General features: G+C 36.9%; 2 protein-coding genes across 3 annotated transcripts in view; one reads left to right on the plus strand and one right to left on the minus strand.

Moving 5' to 3' along the window:
* LOC117339307 (helicase POLQ-like) overlaps positions 1 to 10,004 on the plus strand; it is a 33,906-nt gene extending 23,902 nt beyond the window's left edge. For both annotated transcript variants that reach the window (XM_033900831.1, XM_033900832.1), the window contains exons 15-19: positions 343 to 441; positions 860 to 1,033; positions 2,502 to 2,615; positions 4,734 to 4,868; positions 7,582 to 10,004. In XM_033900831.1, the coding sequence (XP_033756722.1) occupies positions 343 to 441; positions 860 to 1,033; positions 2,502 to 2,615; positions 4,734 to 4,868; positions 7,582 to 7,740 (681 nt within the window). In that variant the 3' untranslated portion in view covers positions 7,741 to 10,004. The remainder of the gene's footprint in view (positions 1 to 342; positions 442 to 859; positions 1,034 to 2,501; positions 2,616 to 4,733; positions 4,869 to 7,581) is intronic.
* On the minus strand, positions 9,578 to 21,341 carry LOC117339310 (MORN repeat-containing protein 4-like). The gene is made up of 4 exons (XM_033900834.1): positions 21,178 to 21,341; positions 14,096 to 14,312; positions 13,117 to 13,226; positions 9,578 to 12,091 (listed from the first exon to the last, which is right to left on the minus strand). The coding sequence occupies exons 2-4, from the start codon at positions 14,269 to 14,271 to the stop codon at positions 11,943 to 11,945; spliced, it is 435 nt and encodes a 144-aa protein (XP_033756725.1). The 5' UTR covers positions 14,272 to 14,312; positions 21,178 to 21,341; the 3' UTR covers positions 9,578 to 11,942.
* Positions 21,342 to 21,352: the final 11 nt, after the last annotated feature.

Below are 21,352 nucleotides of genomic sequence, written 5' to 3' on the forward strand. Positions count from 1 at the left end.
TTATTGTTAGCATCTTTTCAAGAAATTAAATATTTTTCCAAGAGGTATGTATAATTTAGTTATTATACAAGTATCATGCTTTTATTTTTATGTTTTCATAAAAAATTAAATGTCTTCATTGTCAATCAAAACATTCTTAGAGGTATGCAGGTACTATTATATATATTATACTAGTATCATGCATTTATTTTCATCTTTTCATGAAAAATTAAATGTCTTCATTGTCTATCAAAATGTTCCAATTATTTTCAACAGTTGCTGGATAAAAGGGATATGTGTTTTAAAACTATACAGGCATTTTTTGTTGTCATCTTTTTGTTTGTCCTCCTCTAAATTTTCTAGATGAGCACACTAAACCCTGTGGAGTTGAAGATGGCAGCATTGATTGGTGTACCAGAAGGACACATCGCCAGGAAAGCTTCTGGGCAGAAATCTAGACAGGTACTGGATTCACAAACACAAGAACACTTTGTCTGACATGTGATTGGGTGTGGGGTGGGGCGGGGCGGGGCGGGGCGGGGCGGGGCGGGGCGGGGCGGGGCGGGGCGGGGCGGGGCGGGGCGGGGCGGGGCGGGGCGGGGCGGGGCGGGGCATATAGGTTTTCTCCCCATCTGCCTGTCTGTCACTTATCAGCCATGCTTCAAGGTATGTTGGTGAAAGTTTGTATATAACTTCAGTATGAGTAGCTACAGATCAAGTTCCAGTTTCAGGGTTTTTGGGTCAAAGTCACTGTTACCATTTTTAGCAGGGGCCAGTTGGGCACATGTACTGCTTCAGCAATACCCTGCATGCTTGTTAACCATTGTTAAAAAAAAAATCTTTTATTTCATTTTATAATTCATAGTCTGGTTTGTTGTAGAAGGTGGATGAATTTGTGGTGAGTCGATTCTACCTGACATTGATGCTGTATGGACTCTGGAAACAAAAATCAGTTTGGGAGGTGTCAGAGAAATTCCAGCAATCCCGTGGGTTTATACAGAACCTTCTGTCCAGTGCCGCTAGCTTTGCTTCCTGTGTCTACCACTTCTGTCAGGTAAACAAAAGCTGATAAGCTCTGTCCAATTGTACCATGATTGTCAGGTTAAACAAAGGCTGATGAGCTCTGTCCAGAGGCTTAGGCTTACTCTGTGCTCTCCAGTGTAAATACATAGGTGTCTAAGGCTTACTCTGAGCTCTCCTGTGTAAAAATATAGGGGCTAAGACTTACTCTACGCTCTCCGGTGTAAAGATATAGGGGGCTAAGACTTACTCTACGCTCTCCGGTGTAAATACATAGGTGTCTAAGGCTTACTCTGAGCTCTCTGGTGTTAAAAATATAGGGGCTAAGGCTTACTCTACGCTCTCCGGTGTAAAGATATAGGGGGCTAAGACTTACTCTACGCTCTCCGGTGTAAATACATAGGTGTCTAAGACTTACTCTGAGCTTTCCATTGTTAATTTTTAGGGGCTAAGGCTTCCTCTGAGCTCTCCAATGTAAATACATAGCCTTACATTTACTCTGAGCTCTGCAATGTAAATACATAGCCTTAGATTTACTCTGAGCTCTCCAATGTAAATACATAGCCTTTGACATGGCTTACTCTGGGCTCTCCAGTGTAAAGATATAGGGGCTAAGACTTACTATACCCCTTCCGGTGTTAAGATATAGGGAACTAAGGCTTACTCTGAACTATGCCCTACATAGTTATAGGGCGCTGCTTGACTCTAGTACAGAAAACTTGTTAAAATGTGTTACACTTATAGTCTTTAGACTAAATAATATATGTTGTAGGTATATGATGGTTTCTAATTGAAAACATATTTTCTTGTTTCAATTGAGCATTTATACACTCGGGTTACAAGAAGATTGATAAATACACTGTACATATAACTTAAATGAAGATTATTCAAAGGTACATGTACTGAATAAATAAAAGTTAAGCAAAATGTCCTTATTTTTTCTGTAAAATTTAGTATACTTAGCTTTTTTCACCTATTTGAAGAATATTTGCTGGAATATGGGCATAAGGCTAAATAGAATTAATTACATAAACTTGTGGTTCTTGGGTCAATTTTTCTAAAAGACATGAAAGAGGGAGTTCATTTTCTTTTACCATTTTATTGGTGAAAAAAAGATGAGGGCATGTTTTTTTCCTTTTTTCTTTTTCAAACCAATCATTATCCAGTATAAACTGCATCAAAAAGTGGAAAACAATGATTTATCATGATGTTATGGTTTTTGCCTTTGTTTCACATTAACGAACATGTGCTCTAATTTAATGGTTAAATAGTATAATGGCTATTACAGGATAAAGATTTGTTGGTGATTCTTTTTACTACGTTTTCCCCTGAAAGAATAATGAGGGAGATTTGTTTTTATCCAACCAACAAAAGTATATGAGGGATAAGGAGATGTGGGAGGGCCTGAGGACCTAGTAATGTTTTTTTTTTGCCTAAATCTTTAAGTTATATTCTATGATTCTAGTAATTTTCTTTTGACCATTAGTTTTATTTACTTGTAGGAACTTGATGAGTTTTGGCCCTATCAGGATCTGTTTGGTAACTTTGTACAGCGCCTGGCTTACTGTGTGTCGTCAGAGCTGATTCCACTGATGGAGATCCCAGGAGTTAAACTGGTACAATTTCACTTTCTGGTTTTTTTTTATGCCCCCGCCTGAGGGGGGGAGGGGGGGGGGGGGGGGGGCATATAGTGTTACTATGTCTGTTTCATTGCGACCTGTTGCATTCCATCCTGATGCAATGTAAATATGTAAATAGCTAATCTCAGGAACTGCTGATGCGATCCTCACTAAATTGTGTTTTGGGGTGTCAAGTGGCAGCGGGGGCATTTATGTCTTACAGACATTTTCTAGTTTCACAAGCTTTCAAATTTTGCGCTAGAAATAGTTACAAGTATAATCTCAATGAGTCTAGACATCCTTTGATAATCAGTTTGTTAACAGTTTTTACTGCTAATTTTCAGAAATTATTAATTGAATCCAAACGATACTTGGTATGTTTGATTCAGACAAATACAAAATTTTAGAAGATTAAGACAAATCAGAATCAGAAATTTTAGAACAAAATTAAGACTAATCAGAAACTTTAGAACAAAATTAAGACTAATCAGAAACTTTAGAACAAGATTCAGACAAATCAGAATTAAAGAACAAGATTCAGGCAAATCAGAAACGTTTGAACAAGATTTAGACAAATCAGAAATTTTAGAACAAGATTCAGACAAATCAAAAACTTTAGAACAAGATTCAGACAAATCAGAAACTTTAAAACAAGATTCAGACATACCAGAAATTTTAGAACAAGATTCAGACATACCAGAAATTTTAGAACAAGATTCAGACAAATCAGAATCAGAAATTTTAGAACAAAATTAAGACTAATCAGAAATTTTAGAACAAAATTAAGACTAATCAGAAACTTTAGAACAAAATTAAGACTAATCAGAAACTTTAGAACAAGATTCAGACAAATCAGAATTAAAGAACAAGATTCAGGCAAATCAGAAACGTTTGAACAAGATTTAGACAAATCAGAAATTTTAGAACAAGATTCAGACAAATCAAAAACTTTAGAACAAGATTCAGACAAATCAGAAACTTTAAAACAAGATTCAGACATACCAGAAATTTTAGAACAAGATTCAGACATACCAGAAATTTTAGAACAAGATTCAGACAAATCAGAATCAGAAATTTTAGAACAAAATTAAGACTAATCAGAAATTTTAGAACAAGATTCAGACAAATCAGAAACTTTAGAACAAGATTCAGACAAATCAGAAATTTTAGAACAAGATTCAGACAAATCAGAATCAGAAACTTTAGAACAAAATTAAGACTAATCAGAAACTTTAGAACAAGATTCAGACAAATCAGAAATTTTAGAACAAGATTCAGACAAATCAGAATCAGAAACTTTAGAACAAGATTCAGACTAATCAGAAACTTTAGAACAAAATTAAGACTAATCAGAATTTAAGAACAAGATTCAGACAAATCAGAATTTAAGAACAAGATTCAGGCAAATCAGAAACGTTTGAACAAGATTTAGACAAATCAGAAATTTTAGAACAAGATTCAGACAAATCAAAAACTTTAGAACAAGATTCAGACAAATCAGAAACTTTAAAACAAGATTCAGACATACCAGAAATTTTAGAACAAGATTCAGACATACCAGAAATTTTAGAACAAGATTCAGACAAATCAGAATCAGAAATTTTAGAACAAAATTAAGACTAATCAGAAATTTTAGAACAAGATTCAGACAAATCAGAAACTTTAGAACAAGATTCAGACAAATCAGAAATTTTAGAACAAGATTCAGACAAATCAGAATCAGAAACTTTAGAACAAAATTAAGACTAATCAGAAACTTTAGAACAAGATTCAGACAAATCAGAAATTTTAGAACAAGATTCAGACAAATCAGAATCAGAAACTTTAGAACAAGATTCAGACTAATCAGAAACTTTAGAACAAAATTAAGACTAATCAGAATTTAAGAACAAGATTCAGACAAATCAGAATTTAAGAACAAGATTCAGGCAAATCAGCAATTTTAGAACAAGATTTAGACAAATCAGAACATAAATCGGTCACCAGCATTGCTGTTCTGTTGACTGGAACAGTTTTCATTGTTTCTACCATCTGTATTACTGACATTGATATTAATTGTACAGAAATCTTAACAAAACCCCATGTTTATTAATATTGTGCCTATTTCCTGTATAGGGGCGAGCTAAACAGATGTACAGTGTTGGGTATAGGACCTTGTCTCAAGTGGCCAATGCTGACCCAGATGACCTTGTCAAAAGCATCAAACAAATTCCACGCAAGACAGCTCGACAAATTGTCACTGCTGCAAAGGTGTGTACTTGTTAGTTATAGTCTTAGAGATTGTACTGTCTGTTTCATAAATTGGTTTATATTCCAATCAAATGGAGACTTTTGATATAGATTGAATGGAATTACTGTCAAAAACAGAAAATAAGTTTGTCATAAGTCCTTTTTAATTTCAATGCTTCAAAAAGCTATAGGGTGGCTTAAATGCAAAACACACTTTGGCTACAAAATGCTTTCTAAAATAATATTTCTATGTTCAATAATATTTATAATACATGTTCATTTAGTATTACAAGAAACATATTGTATTTACAATGAGCACTTTCCTTTATTACCTTTAGATTCCTATGTAATAAATATTTCAGGGTAGAAATCTGTCTATCCATCCATCTCAGTCTATTCATAGTGTAAATTGTATCTATGAAAGTACAGTAGCTGGAATTATTGTACCAAATATTTTTCCTGTTTGGTTGTGTGACCACTTTGATACTGCAAATGTACATATTTATGGTTCCTTATTAGCCCACCATCATCAGATGGTGGGTATTCAAATCACCCTACATCCATGGTTGTTCATAAACAGCCCTTGTTATCACCATCATCAGATGGTGGGTATTCAAGTCGCCCTACATCTGTGTTTGTTCATAAACAAAATTCTTGTTATCACCATCATCAGATGATGGGTATTTAAATCGCCCTACATCCGTGGTTGTTCATAAACAGCCCTTGTTATCACCATCATCAGACGGAGGGTATTTAAATCGCCCTACATCTGTGGTTGTTCATAAACAAAATTGTTGTTATCACCATCATCAGATGGTGGGTATTCAAGTCACCCTACATCCGTGGTTGTTAATAAACAAAATTCTTGTTATCACCATCATCAGATGGTGGGTATTCAAGTCGCCCTACATCTGTGGTTGTTCATAAACAAAATTCTTGTTATCACTAGTGATGGGATATCGGTTGAAAATCTGTTTCGATTATCGGATCGCATCGGATAGGACAACCGATGTAGTCAACCGATTAATAATCGGTTAAATCACAAGTGTTTTGTTTCAGTTATTAATCATCATTTTGTTATGTAATGTGTATCAATAATTATCTTTTGTAAGTGTAATTATTCCTATTTCTTAGTTGATGGTGCACATGAATGTATGATTGAATGATTAAGACAGTTACAACTGTACTTTTGGTCAACAGCTATGACTTAAAAAATAGATATTAATGATCCAAGAAGAATGAAGTCCAGTAAAAGTATCTGGATTTCACAGATTTGTTTATAAAACATGAAATTGTCCATGATTATATACTTTTGTTAATAAAGTGACATTTTCATTTTCTACATGGTCTTTGTAACTATTGTTCGTTGAATTCTAGATGCAAAAGTAGTAGAATACAATATGAGCAGGTACACATATAAAATCAAGAATTACAAAAGAGCAATGATGCGATGCCATAGAGCTTATATCCCATTGAATATGCATTGATGGATATTGCCATTATTTGCATTGGATATTTACATTGTAATTGTACCAGACTACCAGTGTTGTTTTTTTTGGTTTTTTTTATTAATCATGCATGAAAATGCAATTATTAGCGCTTTTAATTTGTCTACCAATGGCCAAATAGTTGGGACTTCCAAAACTGACGAAGAAAGTTTCAGAAACCTATTTATGAGAAAAAATATTATAACTAGCAAAGTTTTATTCAACAGATTAAGTAACAACTAATTAACAAATCCACTTTCTTTGATTTAACAAAAATATAAATTGGAAACATAACTTAACAGTTCAGTGAATAAATGTTAATTTCAAATATTGTGGTAAACCATAAATTTATCTATTAATATTACAGTATGCAATTACAAAATATAAATAAAAATGTGCTTCTTTGTAGAATGTAGATTGTGTATTGCCTATTGCGAGATTATATAAGTATGCAGGGATTGAGCAATGTGGCTGGACTGTTTCCCTTATACCTAGCAGAAACATACCTCATTACTCAGCTAAGATATATATAAAATATGCTAAAACTTATCATTAAGAAACCAAATGATTCCTCCAGGGCTACTTATTATCGAAAATAATAAACAGATGGAGTCATTTTATAAGTCTTTCACTATCTAATACTATCAAATACCGAAATGTAGCTACTTGTATTTTTGTAACATTTCTTACAAAGGCGGCAAACAGCGACCGTCATGTCAAGGTTTTTTCTAGAAGGACCCCATTCTTTTTTTTATTTTGCGGAATGCATATATATTCCATACTTTTGACTTTGCCTTTCCAACCCCGGGTGGTCGAATTATAAGCTCTGTATCAGTATCCGTTGTAGTGGCAATTGCAACGGAGTCGTCGACGACGAGGCAGCCGTCCGCCATCTTTATTCTAAGGTTATAATATTAGAGTGACTTCCCTTGATTCGGGCGCGTTCGATGATCGATTCTTGAAAAATGGAAATCGATGGTCGAAATCGAAGGTGCATTCGATTCGTCAATCGATTATAATCGATGATCGGCGCACCACTAGTTATCACCATCATCAGATGGTGGGTATTCAAGTCGCCCTACATCCGTGGTTGTTAATAAACAAAATTCTTGTTATCACCATCATCAGATGGAGGGTATTTAAATCGCCCTACATCCGTGGTTGTTCATAAACAGCCCTTGTTATCACTATTTCTATATGTTGTGAATTCTGTCATTGTATAGTGCTCCATATATATGTGTTTACAGATGCTTCTGAATGAGAAAGCAGAAGCTCTTCGACAGGAAGTGGAGGATCTTGTAATGGTACCTGAGACTGTGTCTGCCCATCCTTCACCAGACTTATCCTCCCAGGGATCTGTAGCATCTTCAGACATACTCGCTGGTCTCACTGACTGGACAAACTAAACAATCCTATCCCTGGATCAGTGTCTTCCCATTCTTTACCAGAGTGATACTCTCAGACTGAGGAATCTGCAACATTATCAGACATACAAATGTACTTGACAGTCCCACTGACTTGACAAACTAGACAACCTTGTCCTGGATTTGTGTCTTCTCTTCCTTTACCAGAGTTATCCTCCCAGGATCTGTAGCAACATCAGACAAACATGACGGTCCCTCTGTCTGGACCACCTTGTCCTGGATTTGTGTCTTTTCCTTCATCAGATTTATCCTGCTAGGGGTCAGTGGCATCATCCTCGTCTGCAATAGGAGTTATCCTGCAGTACCATCAGACACACAGGATAACCCCATCAATGGGAATGTATCTTTCCATTCTTCACTGAAGTTATCCTCCAAGGATTCTGCAGCATTGTTAGATACTTACCGGTCTCTCTGACTCCGACATTAGACTTACTTGCTGGTCTCTCTAACTGGGACATTAGACTTACTTACCGGTCTCCCTGATTGGGACATCAGACTCGTAGGTCTCTTTAACTGGGACATCAGAGTTACTCGACGGTCTCTCTGACTCGGACAACAATCAACCTTGTCCTTGAGGCCTGGGACAGCGTCTTTTTTACTAGATTTCTAGGGAACTTGTTACCAAGTAATTGTTAGCTGTGACTGTTACAATCTATAAAGTATTTAAATATGTTACAAATATATTTTTAAGTATATTCATTCACTTATTGTGAATAAAAGTGTAATAATAGAGCATAGTTTATTATCTTTGAAAGGAACAATTCATGTACTGTCAAATAGTTAAACTAAATATATTGTTATTTTTTGTTCATTTGTTGGAGGTAAAGTCTGACCAGAATGAACTGTTGTATTAATCTTTCATTATCACACAGATTACAGACCATACTCTAAGCCCCTAAACAGGTGGGGCATTCTTGTTGCTGCTTATTCCAGGTCACTCTGGTCAGATTAGAACTTCCAAACAAGAATATACTTAATTTGATAAGCTCATGTAGCACAAAGTACTTATGGCAAGTGTTTCTTAAGACCAATGGGGCATTATATCTCTTAGATTCTTTGATATAAATTTCCATACGTTAATGATCTTGAACTTCCCTCTTGATTTGATGGGTCATACATGTACCATAACGATGATAATTATCAAGGATTATTGGCTTACCAGATAGGAAGGTCCCATGAGAAATTAAAGTTGAAAACTTAAATTCATCAACCAGCATACCAAATATTGAATTTGCTAATGGAATACATGTCCCCTACTGCCCCCACTAGCTTGTAATGATTTAGAAATATGGTGCATTTTGATCTTGACCCAACAATCCTGAAACTCAAACTTGTCCGAGGTATTATGGTCCTTGAAAATTGTGTGAAGTCTGGTAAAATTCCTCAGGGATGAATCCTCTAAAGCACTGACAAAGGATTTTCTAAAAATAGTGATGTGACCTTGACCTTGACCCAAAACCCTGAAATTCAAACTTGTCTAAGATATTATGGTCCTTTATGATTGTGTCAAGGTCACTTTCAGATGAATTTTGTAAGTTAACAATAAAAATACAGTCCTCTAATATATTTATTTTCTATATATTATGACAGAAAGTTTTTTGGAGGAAAATCTCTTTAACTTGATTTCAAGGTCACAATGGTCAATCAAATTAAGCATGTAAAATCCTTCGTTTTGGTCATCTGACTCAGATTTTGTACAGCACAAGAACTTTTATTGTATTTATCTACCTTCTTGTCTGCCTTTTGATGCAATGTCGAACTCCAAACACATCTTGGTGTATCTAAATCATGTATTAATGAAACAACAGATTTTGTAAAGTTCCTTGTCTTTATTAATTTATTTTGTATTGGTATAAAAGAAAAACTTTGTTCTTACTCTCACAGATATAGGTATTAAGATATATATAATAGTGCATGTAATACAAAAATGTACTTGTGTAATACTGTTACACAGTAAACAAGATTTTATTACTTTCACATATAGACTCATTAAGTTATATATGTATAGGTGTACATGTTTAAAACAAAAACATATTATAACATCTATAATATACATTTCCACAATTTCAGTTTTTGCAACATCACATTAAAATACTCAGTATTTCAAATTGACAACTTTTTAAGGTAGAGTGTCTCGTAACTTGCTACACTGACTTACACAAGTTATTTTCCTGATTTTAGTCTGTATTTCAAAGACAGTTGTAGGTAAGTCTTTTTAGGGTGTTTGAACATTACGAAATTACATGATGTACTTGTAAAATGTTTTATAAAACATGCTTGGTAGCATGATGCTTAGCAAATTGTACATTTCCTGCATTAGTCAAAGAGCATGGGAACGAGTCTGAGATGTGTATTTTTTAGGGTATTTTTCTTTTGTATATCTTGTTTGTATGATATACAGCATATAGTACTGATACACTCTACCTTAAGATATTTCAACCTTATGTAACAAGGATTTCTCAACAAGACATTGAGCAAGGGGTCGAGATACATTAAATGCCCAAAAATATTGGGTCATCACCCTTGGACACACCTAAAACAGTGGGGTTAAAAATAACAATCAGGTTAAAATACAGATCATCATTATGCACTAAAATATGAAGATCTGTCATTGGCCACTAAGAATTCATGTTCAGTAGGTTTTTCAACTAACCAATATTAATTAAACCAGCAAAATTTTGTTAGAATCTGGTTTCCCTCAATAACATCATGGTTGGTTCTTATTGAATAGATAGTATCTTTGAGTCCCAAATGTCAACCAGACTAAGATAATCTTTAGCCACTTCAAAGCAATGTATTGAGTGGGCAATGTAATTGTAGTCTGAATTTTTCAATGTTGTAACGGACAATGTCCTGGAAGGAAATGAAGTAGCAAAACACAGTAATTAACATTTTCAATACTGTTTTGATAGCCTGTTCAATTTGCTACAAGAGATGCTTTTTGATTGGCTGAAAATATTCCATTCATTGGTAAGCATTTGGGTCAACTGAAACATGACCCTTACCGGCCACAATGAGATCTTCATAACATAATGTGTATTTTAATCAGATTGAAGAAATAACCGACAAACAATAGGAATACAAATGTTCATAATTTTCTATTATGCTAACAAATATCATCAACATATCTCCGTTTTACATACAGATAATAATATGGAATCTTAATGACCAACAATCAAACATGTTTGTCTCCATTAATTGTTAGCAAAAAGTAATCATTTCATCATGTGTGAAATCTGTACCATTCTAACTGACATTTATATAAATGGGAGATCTAGTGACATGAAATATCACATACTAAAAAATAACAATGTATAAAAATGTAAAAAAAAATTAATAGTCTGATATGGAATGTTATAGAACATAACAAATCAACATAAGAAATGCGTATAAAGATTAATATGTATTCAATGTATTCTTTTTATGTCTCTCTTTCTCTTATATTTCATACAAACATTTATTACTGTAACAATACTTTTTTCTCTGCAACTATATCTTTGAATACACCAATGCTTTACACATATATACTCTTTTTTTTCTTAAAAACAATTCTAGGAGTAAATAATACAATATGCTCGAGAACCAATTAAAGGGAGACAATCTACTGTTTTGTGAAATGCCAGATGCAAGTTGTTTCTCTGCAAAATCTCAAACCTTGCTTTCTATTAATGATATTCAGTCATTTAAAACATGGTATTTACTTCAATCACCATTCAGAAACTGACTGACTTAAGCGTGGTATTTCGAAGTTTTTTTCCTAAAAAAAAAACCCCAATTATTTAGCGACTACGATCAGAATATGAGGCACAATACTGAACAGTGATCTCAACAAAATGGTACAGTAGTAATGAAGAAGTCTAAAAGCCAATAAAAGTTATAGAGCTGAAAACTTCATTACTTTTGTGAAATCTAGTATTCAGGAAAAATTAGTACAAACGTATGTTCAGAGAGGCAAGTTTGTGAAATACATTATTGATGAAAAGCATAAGAGCAAATTCGTTCATTAACAAATTTAACAAACTGAGTGTGAATGTTTGCAAACTAAGAACATGGAATTCAATAATTCAAAATTCATCTGAACAATTTGAACGGAATTCAATAATAAAAACAACCTTTTCAACTTTGTTTCAATTTTGACATTCAAATTATAGCACCTCGGCATAACATTGTCAAATGCGAAATCCCTATGAACTTTGACCTTTAGCGTGATCAGCAACTTGTCTTGCTTTCTGAACAGCTGCCATACATTTTTCTCGTCGGACCATTTTGTTTCCATCGAAAAAACCTTCATTTCTTGGGAGGCCATGTGTTCCATCAGGAAAAGTGACAATACCTGTAGAATAAAACGCTGATTGAGTAAATGTATATTGCATTTCAACAGTGCACCAAACTATTTTTTCCAATATTTTTTCCAAATATACAATGTATGCCATTTTTTATTTTTGTCATATAGCTAACCTATTTCTTTTTATAAATTAGTACAGTGACGATCTAATTCGATTTCAGTCTTATTGCTGCTTCTCTGATTTAATTTCACCAAAATGTCTTCTCTTTGTTTTTCTTTTAAATTTACTAATTATTATTCCTTTTTCAATTTGCTTGGATGCCTTTAACTGTGCCCCACTGCCCTTTCTGAGATGCTGTAATAACACTGAGTGTAGAAGGTAGATACAGTTGTATATATTTATTTTACAATTATATAATAATAACACTTTTTTTTCAATTACACAATTAGTCTAGGACATGTGGTCGAAATATAAAATGTACAATATATCATGCATGGTTAAGAAACATACAATAAGTGAACTTGAAATAAAGAGTTGACGCATGATTAAGACACTAGATTATCACAGAATGATTAATCGTATCACAGAATTATGTGATGATAAATATCACAGACTGTGTAGACATTATAATAAATACATGTAATAAAAGTCATGCAGGAATTATCATGTTGCATTAAAAATATAAAAATAACACTAAAGTGGCTCATAAATATATATGACAAAGAGGAAAGTTATATCAATGTTGAATTATATTAATCGCTTTAATGGCCGACATGGAATCATGCAAAATTTTTTACACTTTGGGAAGAAACCAAAGTACCTTGAGAAAACCCATGTAGTCGGGCAGTTGACCTCATACTTTTTCACAACCATATACCCTACAGGCCACCTAGGTGAAAGTCCAGTAAGTTATCACTGAGCCACTTGACCATCCACAACAATGTAGGTCACTATGACTACGATTATAGCTATACTCTGATTTTATAGATGTGGACATAAATTCCTGGAATGTATTTATTGGGCATGAGACAATGACTCCAATATCACTGAACTCATTTATTTTGTGCCTCACCTTGGCCACGAATCTTGCCATCCTGAAATTGACCTTCAAATTTCATCCCATCACACCGAAGGAAGGCTCCCATTCCATTGAACTTTCCTTGCTGAAACTCTCCTTCATACCTGTAAATATTATAAAAATGTAATTCATCCCGATAAGTGTGACTATTATGCAATTCACTCTTACTGGTCAATAAACATGAATACCTTGTGATGGATACTTCCAATTTGCCATCAGTATCTTCTTAAAACTTGATCTTGTTAACCTATCTTCTTTAATAGTCCTTCTATCATCCGTTGTCTTGGTTACCCTTAGCTTGCCGGGACAAAGTCCAGAGGAGCTATTGCTGTACCATCCATAACAGCTATGTTAAAGTTTTTCATAGTTTTGTCAATACTATTGAGGATTAGGTATTTGATGTGTGTACCTAGTGACAAGTCCATTGGTACTATAATTGCTGACTTATTTTTAGAAAATCTTCAAACTTCCAATTATAGCCACAGTATGTTAACCATATGAGATAAGGCTTGCATATTTGAAATGTGCATTCCTTGTGACAAGATGTTTCCATTGGTACTACATTTGCAGACCTGCTGAGACTGAGAAAGGTACCTGGTATGCACAGGTAACTCTTTCTCTTACCCTGGACAGGTGTATCACTTTGACCAAAATGAGACTTCTTTATCTCCCCTAGGGTAGACACAAGCACTGCGAGATTCCCTATTAATAAGGTAAGACAAAAATCATTCACTCCCTTGGGACAAGATGAGGGAACCTCCACATCTAGGTTTGGTAATTAAGCTGCCAAACACTTCGCAAGTTTTGAGTTTTATCAATTTAAGAACCCTCCCCATTCAGTTGAGATCCCCCATATTTCACCCACCATGAGTGCAAATGATTCTATTCAATGTCATTCTCTCTTTGTGGTTGTTTTAAAGCATATCTTACGAAAAATACAACCAGTCTGGTATAGGAGTAATGTATTAATTACCTTGAATTGTCTGAAAACACCATGACACCAAGCCCCTCACAGAGTCCATTCACGAACATCCCAAAATACTGTGCACCATCTGGAAATTTCATGTGACCATAGCCTTGACGCTGTCCATCATCCGACCATTCTCCGTTGTATTCACTCCCATCAGGATACTTGTAGGAACTTTTCATGGTAGATTAATTAAATCAGCTTTATCTTGGAAAAGTGCAAACTGAAATGTAACAGCAAAAATGAAAAAGAATATCAGAATTTATTAATACTTTTATTTGAACTTCTGTTTGCAACAATATAAAAACTTAAAATGGAGAATAGGAACTTGTTTGTCTATAAGCTTAAACCACATTGTACATAATTTACAGTCAAATTTCTCTCAAACTCTTATAGCTTGAAAACTTTGCATAACTAGAAGTAAAAATTAAGTAATAGTAACAAATCTATATTATATAAAATATGCTTGGGTTAACTCAGGATATCCCAAAAATAAATTTCATGGCCCAACTGACTTTGATATAAGGTTTTACTGTTTAATTCATGTACTGTATTCGTTTATTTCAAAGGTAACACAGAATTCTCATTTGAAGAGTGTGACAAGCAGGTATTAAGGTCTTTTGTATATTGTTATTGAAAACTATGGCCTAAAAATTCTGATGTGTAATATTATTTATTAGGATATAATTGGTACCACATTACTTAGGTATAAGATACATGAAATAGATAACAGCGACTGGTCATTTCCTGGCCAATTAATAACCGTTACCGGTACTTCCTGTCCTGTCATCATTGTCAACAACCATGGGGTCGATTCATCATAAATATTTTGACATATTCAGTCAATGAAAGGAAACTAGTGATTTCCTGGACGGAAATATTTTAAAATGTAAAGCTGTAGATAAGTTTGACCTAGCAAAAATCTGAAATCTTAAAGAGAAATGAATTGTGTACAATAAGTCATGGGTGTATTGATACAAAACATAACAGGTGTATTTTCTGTTCACTACATGTTACAGTGAATAGCATTGCGCTAATCTATAGAACCTCCTCTCTGATCAGACACACAATTGAAGAGACACAATAGCCCACCATTCAATGATGGAAATTAATCTTTAAATAAAGCTTCTCCTTAAGGCAGCTGAGATCATTTCAGTTTAATCTAGCATAAGACATCCTTGAGCATTTTGAAAAACTTAGGATAACAGGTTTTTCCACTGTCAGAGTAATGTGACCAGGCGGATGTCCTGCTGACAATTCACCATAAGTAATGCACTATCACAAGGAGAAAAAATAAAAACACTCGCTATATGCATCCATCAGGCACAAAGGGGATGTTCTCCTTAAATTAACTATAGCTGTAATGATAGAAAGTTAAACAATTATAATATGTAAAACCAAACCAAATGCCTGACAAAACAAGCTTACTAAGTATTGCAAAATCAATACATGTCTCTATCAACCCCCACTAGCTAAGTACACTGTAATCATTTATGAAGATGGTATCATTTGGTGTTAATTTAGGAAAATAAAAAGTATTAAGCTTGTAGCTGATTTAATGCAATAATACAAGAAATTGTAATGTTAGTATTTTGACTGAGGAATTATATAAAATGAAAGTGTGATTTTCTAAAAATGGTAATGGTGGCCATGACCTTACAACCCTGAAACTCAAATTTGTTCAAGATATCATGGTCCTTTAATATCATAAAGTGTCTACAGTTTTATTAATATCTCTCAAGGATGAAGCTGCTAGAGCATTGACAAGGACTTTTTAAAAACAGCTGTAACAGTGATCTTGACTGACCTTAACCCAAAAACTCCGAAACTCAAATTTATCCCAGATATTATGGGCCTATGTAATTGTGTGAACTTTGATAAAAATCCCTGAAGAAATGAAGCTGCAAGAATGCTGTCAATGAGTTTAACTGTGACTTTGACCTGAAACCAACAACCCTGAAAGTCATTAACTTGCAAGATAAGTTATGTTATCAAAATCTCTTATGGAATAAAGCCACAAGAGCGCTATCAAGGATTTTCTTAAAGTAGTAATAGCGACCTTGACCCACTAACCCTGACACGTGAACTTGTCTGTGATATTATGGTCCTTTGTAATTGTATAAAGATTGAACAAAATCCCTCAAGGAATGAAGCTGCTAGAGCATTGACTGGCTTTGGGTGTTACATACACATCTAGACAGAGAGGAAAACTGAGTCCCACCCCAGTTTCACCTGTGAGGGGACTGATGGCCTAACTACCTGGTAATTGTAATACAGAGTACCCACCAGGTATGTGTAACACAGGGTACACACCAGGTATGTGTAACACAGGGTACTCACCAGGTATGTGTAACATAGGGTACTCACCAGGTATGTGTAACACAGGGTACTCACCAGGTATGTGTAACACAGGGTACCCACCAGGTAGGTGTAACACAGGGTACTCACCAGGTATGTGTAACACAGGGTACCCACCAGGTATGTGTAACACAGGGTACACACCAGGTATGTGTAACACAGGGTACCCACCAGGTATATGTAACACAGGGTACCCACGAGGTATGTGTAACACAGGGTACTCACCAGGTATGTGTAACACAGGGTACCCACCAGGTATGTGTAACACAGGGTACTCACCAGGTAGGTGTAACACAGGGTACTCACCAGGTATGTGTGTAACACAGGGTACCCACCAGGTATGTGTAACACAGGGTACACACCAGGTATGTGTAACACAGGGTACCCACGAGGTATGTGTAACACAGGGTACTCACCAGGTATGTGTAACACAGGGTACACACCAGGTATGTGTAACACAGGGTACCCACCAGGTATGTGTAACACAGGGTACCCACCAGGTATGTGTAACACAGGGTACCCACCAGGTATGTGTAACACAGGGTACCCACCAGGTATGTGTATAACACAGGGTACTCACCAGGTATGTGTAACACAGGGTACACACCAGGTATGTGTGTAACACAGGGTACCCACCAGGTATGTGTGTAACACAGGGTACCCACCAGGTATGTGTGTAACACAGGGTACTCACCAGGTATGTGTAACAGGGTACTCACCAGGTATGTGTGTAACACAGGGTACCCACCAGGTATGTGTAACACAGGGTACCCACCAGGTATATGTAACGCAGGGTACCCACCAGGTATATGTAACACAGGGTACCCACCAGGTATATGTAACACAGGGTACCCACCAGGTATATGTAACACAGGGTACCCACCAGGTATATGTAACACAGGGTACCCACCAGGTATGTGTAACACAGGGTACCCACCAGGTATGTGTGTAACACAGGGTACACACCAGGTATGTGTAACACAGGGTACACACCAGGTATGTGTGTAACACAGGGTACTCACCAGGTATGTGTAACACAGGGTACACACCAGGTATGTGTGTAACACAGGGTACCCACCAGGTATGTGTAACACAGGGTACACACCAGGTATGTGTGTAACACTGGGTACACACCAGGTATGTGTAACACAGGGTACACACCAGGTATGTGTAACACAGGGTACCCACCAGGTATGTGTAACACAGGGTACACACCAGGTATGTGTGTAACACAGGGTACCCACCAGGTATGTGTGTAACACAGGGTACTCACCAGGTATGTGTAACACAGGGTACCCACCAGGTATGTGTAACACAGGGTACCCACCAGGTATGTGTAACACAGGGTACCCACCAGGTATGTGTAACACAGGGTACTCAACAGGTATGTGTAACACAGGGTACCCACCAGGTATGTGTAACACAGGGTACTCACCTAGTATGTGTGTAACACAGGGTAGCCACCAGGTATGTGTGTAACACAGGGTACTCACCAGGTATGTGTGTAGCACAGGGTACCTACCAGGTATGTGTGTAACACAGGGTACCCACGAGGTATGTGTAACACAGGGTACTCACCAGGTATATGTAACACAGGGTACCCACCAGGTATGTGTGTAACACAGGGTACCCACCAGGTATGTGTGTAGCACAGGGTACTCACCAGGTATGTGTGTAGCACAGGGTACCCACCAGGTATGTGTGTAACACAGGGTACCCACGAGGTATGTGTAACACAGGGTACTCACCAGGTATCTGTAACACAGGGTACCCACGAGGTATGTGTAACACAGGGTACACACCAGGTATGTGTGTAACACAGGGTACTCACCAGGTAGGTGTAACACAGGGTACCAACCAGGTATATGTAACACATGGTACCCACCAGGTATGTGTGTAACACAGGGTACTCACCAGGTAGGTGTAACACAGGGTACTCACCAGGTATGTGTGTAACACAGGGTACCCACGTACCCACCAGGTATGTGTAACACTGGGTACACACCAGGTATGTGTAACACAGGGTACCCACCAGGTATGTGTGTAACACAGGGTACTCAACAGGTAGGTGTAACACAGGGTACTCACCAGTTATGTGTAGCACAGGGTACACACCAGGTATGTGTAACACAGGGTACTCACCAGGTAGGTGTAACACAGGGTACCCACCAGGTAGGTGTAACACAGGGTACCCACCAGGTATGTGTAACACAGGGTACCCACCAGGTATGTGTAACACAGGGTACTCACCAGGTATGTGTAACACAGGGTACACACCAGGTATGTGTAACACAGGGTACCCACCAGGTATGTGTGTAACACAGGGTACTCAACAGGTAGGTGTAACACAGGGTGCTCACCAGGTAGGTGTAACACAGGGTACCCACCAGGTATATGTAACACAGGGTACCCACCAGGTATGTGTAACACAGGGTACCCACCAGGTATGTGTAACACAGGGTACTCACCAGGTATGTGTAACACAGGGTACACACCAGGTATGTGTAACACAGGGTACCCACCAGGTATGTGTAACACAGGGTACTCACCAGGTATGTGTAACACAGGGTACTCACCAGGTATGTGTAACACAGAATACTCAACAGGTATGTGTAACACAGGGTACTCACCAGGTATGTGTAACACATACAGGGTACTCACCAGGTAGGTGTAACACAGGGTACCCACCTGGTACTTGGAACACAGGGTACCCACCAGATATGTGTAACACATACAGGGTACGATCACCAGGACAGACCAGTAGTACTGGATACACACATACAGGGTACGATCACCAGGACAGACCAGTAGTACTGGATACACACATACTGGGTATGATCACCAGGACAGACCAGTAGTACTGGATACACACATACAGGGTACGATCACCAGGACAGACCAGTAGTACTGGATACACACATACTGGGTATGATCACCAGGACAGACCAGTAGTACTGGATACACACATACAGGGTACGATCACCAGGACAGACCAGTAGTACTGGATACACACATACAGGGTACGATCACCAGGACAGACCAGTAGTACTGGATACACACACATACCAGGTTATTTTATTTTTTCTGGACCTGTATTCATTAAACTCCACTCTGTAATGTTTAAATACCCATTTTATGCTCAGGCTCAAAAACTTTATGATAAATCTGATATCTTAATTAATACTCATTCTTTTCATTCATTTGAAGGAATACATGTATAGGAAAGACTTAAGTGAGATATTTACTTTTGATTTTCTTTTTAATTGCAATTTCATGATGTAAGTTGAATTTAAAGACAGTTCGACTGAACACAGATTTCATGTTTGACGGGCCCTGATGAATATTGATCCTGTGTTATATTACCTAGCAGGTATCATAAGTTACCTGGAGTGTATCCATGCAGTGTTACCTGATAAGTATTCCATGTAACCTGGTGAATATCCAGAGTAACATTGTACCTGGTGATATCCTATGTTACCTAGTGAGTAGCCAGAGTTACCAGGTGGAATATTTCTGTGTTACTGTACCTGTTGAGTAAGTATACCTTTTTACCTGGCAAGCATATCATTTGTTACCTGTTAAGTATCCCCATGATACCTGTCTGTGTCCTGTTTTACCTGGTGAGTATACTGTTACCTGGTGAATATCCTGTGTTACCTGATGAATATCCTGTGTTACCTGGTGAATATCCTGTGTTACCAGACCTGATGAATATCCTGTGTTACCTGATGAATATCCTGTGTTATCCAATGAATATCCTGTGTTATACCAGGTGAATACTGTGTTACCTGGTGAATATCCTGTGTTACCTGGTGAATGTCCTGTGTTACCTGATGAATATCCTGTGTTACCTGGAGAATAGCCTGTGTTACCTGATGAATATCCTGTGTTACCTGATGAATATCCTGTGTTACCAGACCCGTGAATATCCTGTGTTATACGATGAATATCCTGTGTTATACCAGGTGAATACTGTGTTACCTGGTGAATATCCAGTGTTACCTGTTGGTTATCTTGTGTTACCTGGTGAATATTCGTAGTTATCTGGTGGGTATCCTGTGTAACCTGATGAGTAGCATGTGTTACCTGTCTGTATCCTGTGTTACCTGGTGAATATCCTGTGTTACCAGACCTGTGAATATCCTGTGTTATACCAGGTGAATACTGTGTAACCAGGTGAATACTGTGTTACCTGGTGAATATCCAGTGTTACCTGTTGGTTATCTTGTGTTACCACGTGAATATTCGTAGTTATCTGGTGGGTATCCTGTGTTATCTGATGAGTAGCATGTGTTACCTGTCTGTATCCTGTGTTACCTGGTGAATATCCTGTGTTACCAGACCTGTGAATATCCTGTGTTACCTGATGGATATCCTGTGTTACCTGGTGAATATCCTGTGTTACCTGATGAATATCCTGTGTTATACCAGGTGAATACTGTGTTACCTGGTGAATATCCGTAGTTATCTGGTGAGTATTCCGTGTTACCTGGTGGGTATCCTGCGTTACCTGATGAGTACAGTATACATGTATCTAGCTGTTATCTGTCAGTAACATGTCCTGTATTGGTAATACTAAACACTGAACAGGCAGTACACTAATAGTCAGATTTGCTGAGCACAGTGACAGTGCTCCAGTACATGAAAATTGCAATAGAAATCTACCTGTAGTACATGCACCTGAAAAGAGCATATTCATTCAGGACAACGTACCACTTTTCTTCTCTTACCTTGATTATATTCAGGGTAAAGTGTCTTTCCAGTCTTTATATTCGATTTGCTTAATATAAATATGTGTCACCCAAAGTAGTTGGCTGAATTTATGTAGAGTCGTGACGGGTGTGGTGTTGATTGCAGGTGTTTATTTTCTTCCGTGCTGCGTACTACGTCACAAGAACGTGTGCT

The sequence above is a fragment of the Pecten maximus genome, chromosome 12 (genome assembly GCF_902652985.1).
Source record: "Pecten maximus chromosome 12, xPecMax1.1, whole genome shotgun sequence".
Taxonomy (NCBI): domain Eukaryota; kingdom Metazoa; phylum Mollusca; class Bivalvia; order Pectinida; family Pectinidae; genus Pecten; species Pecten maximus.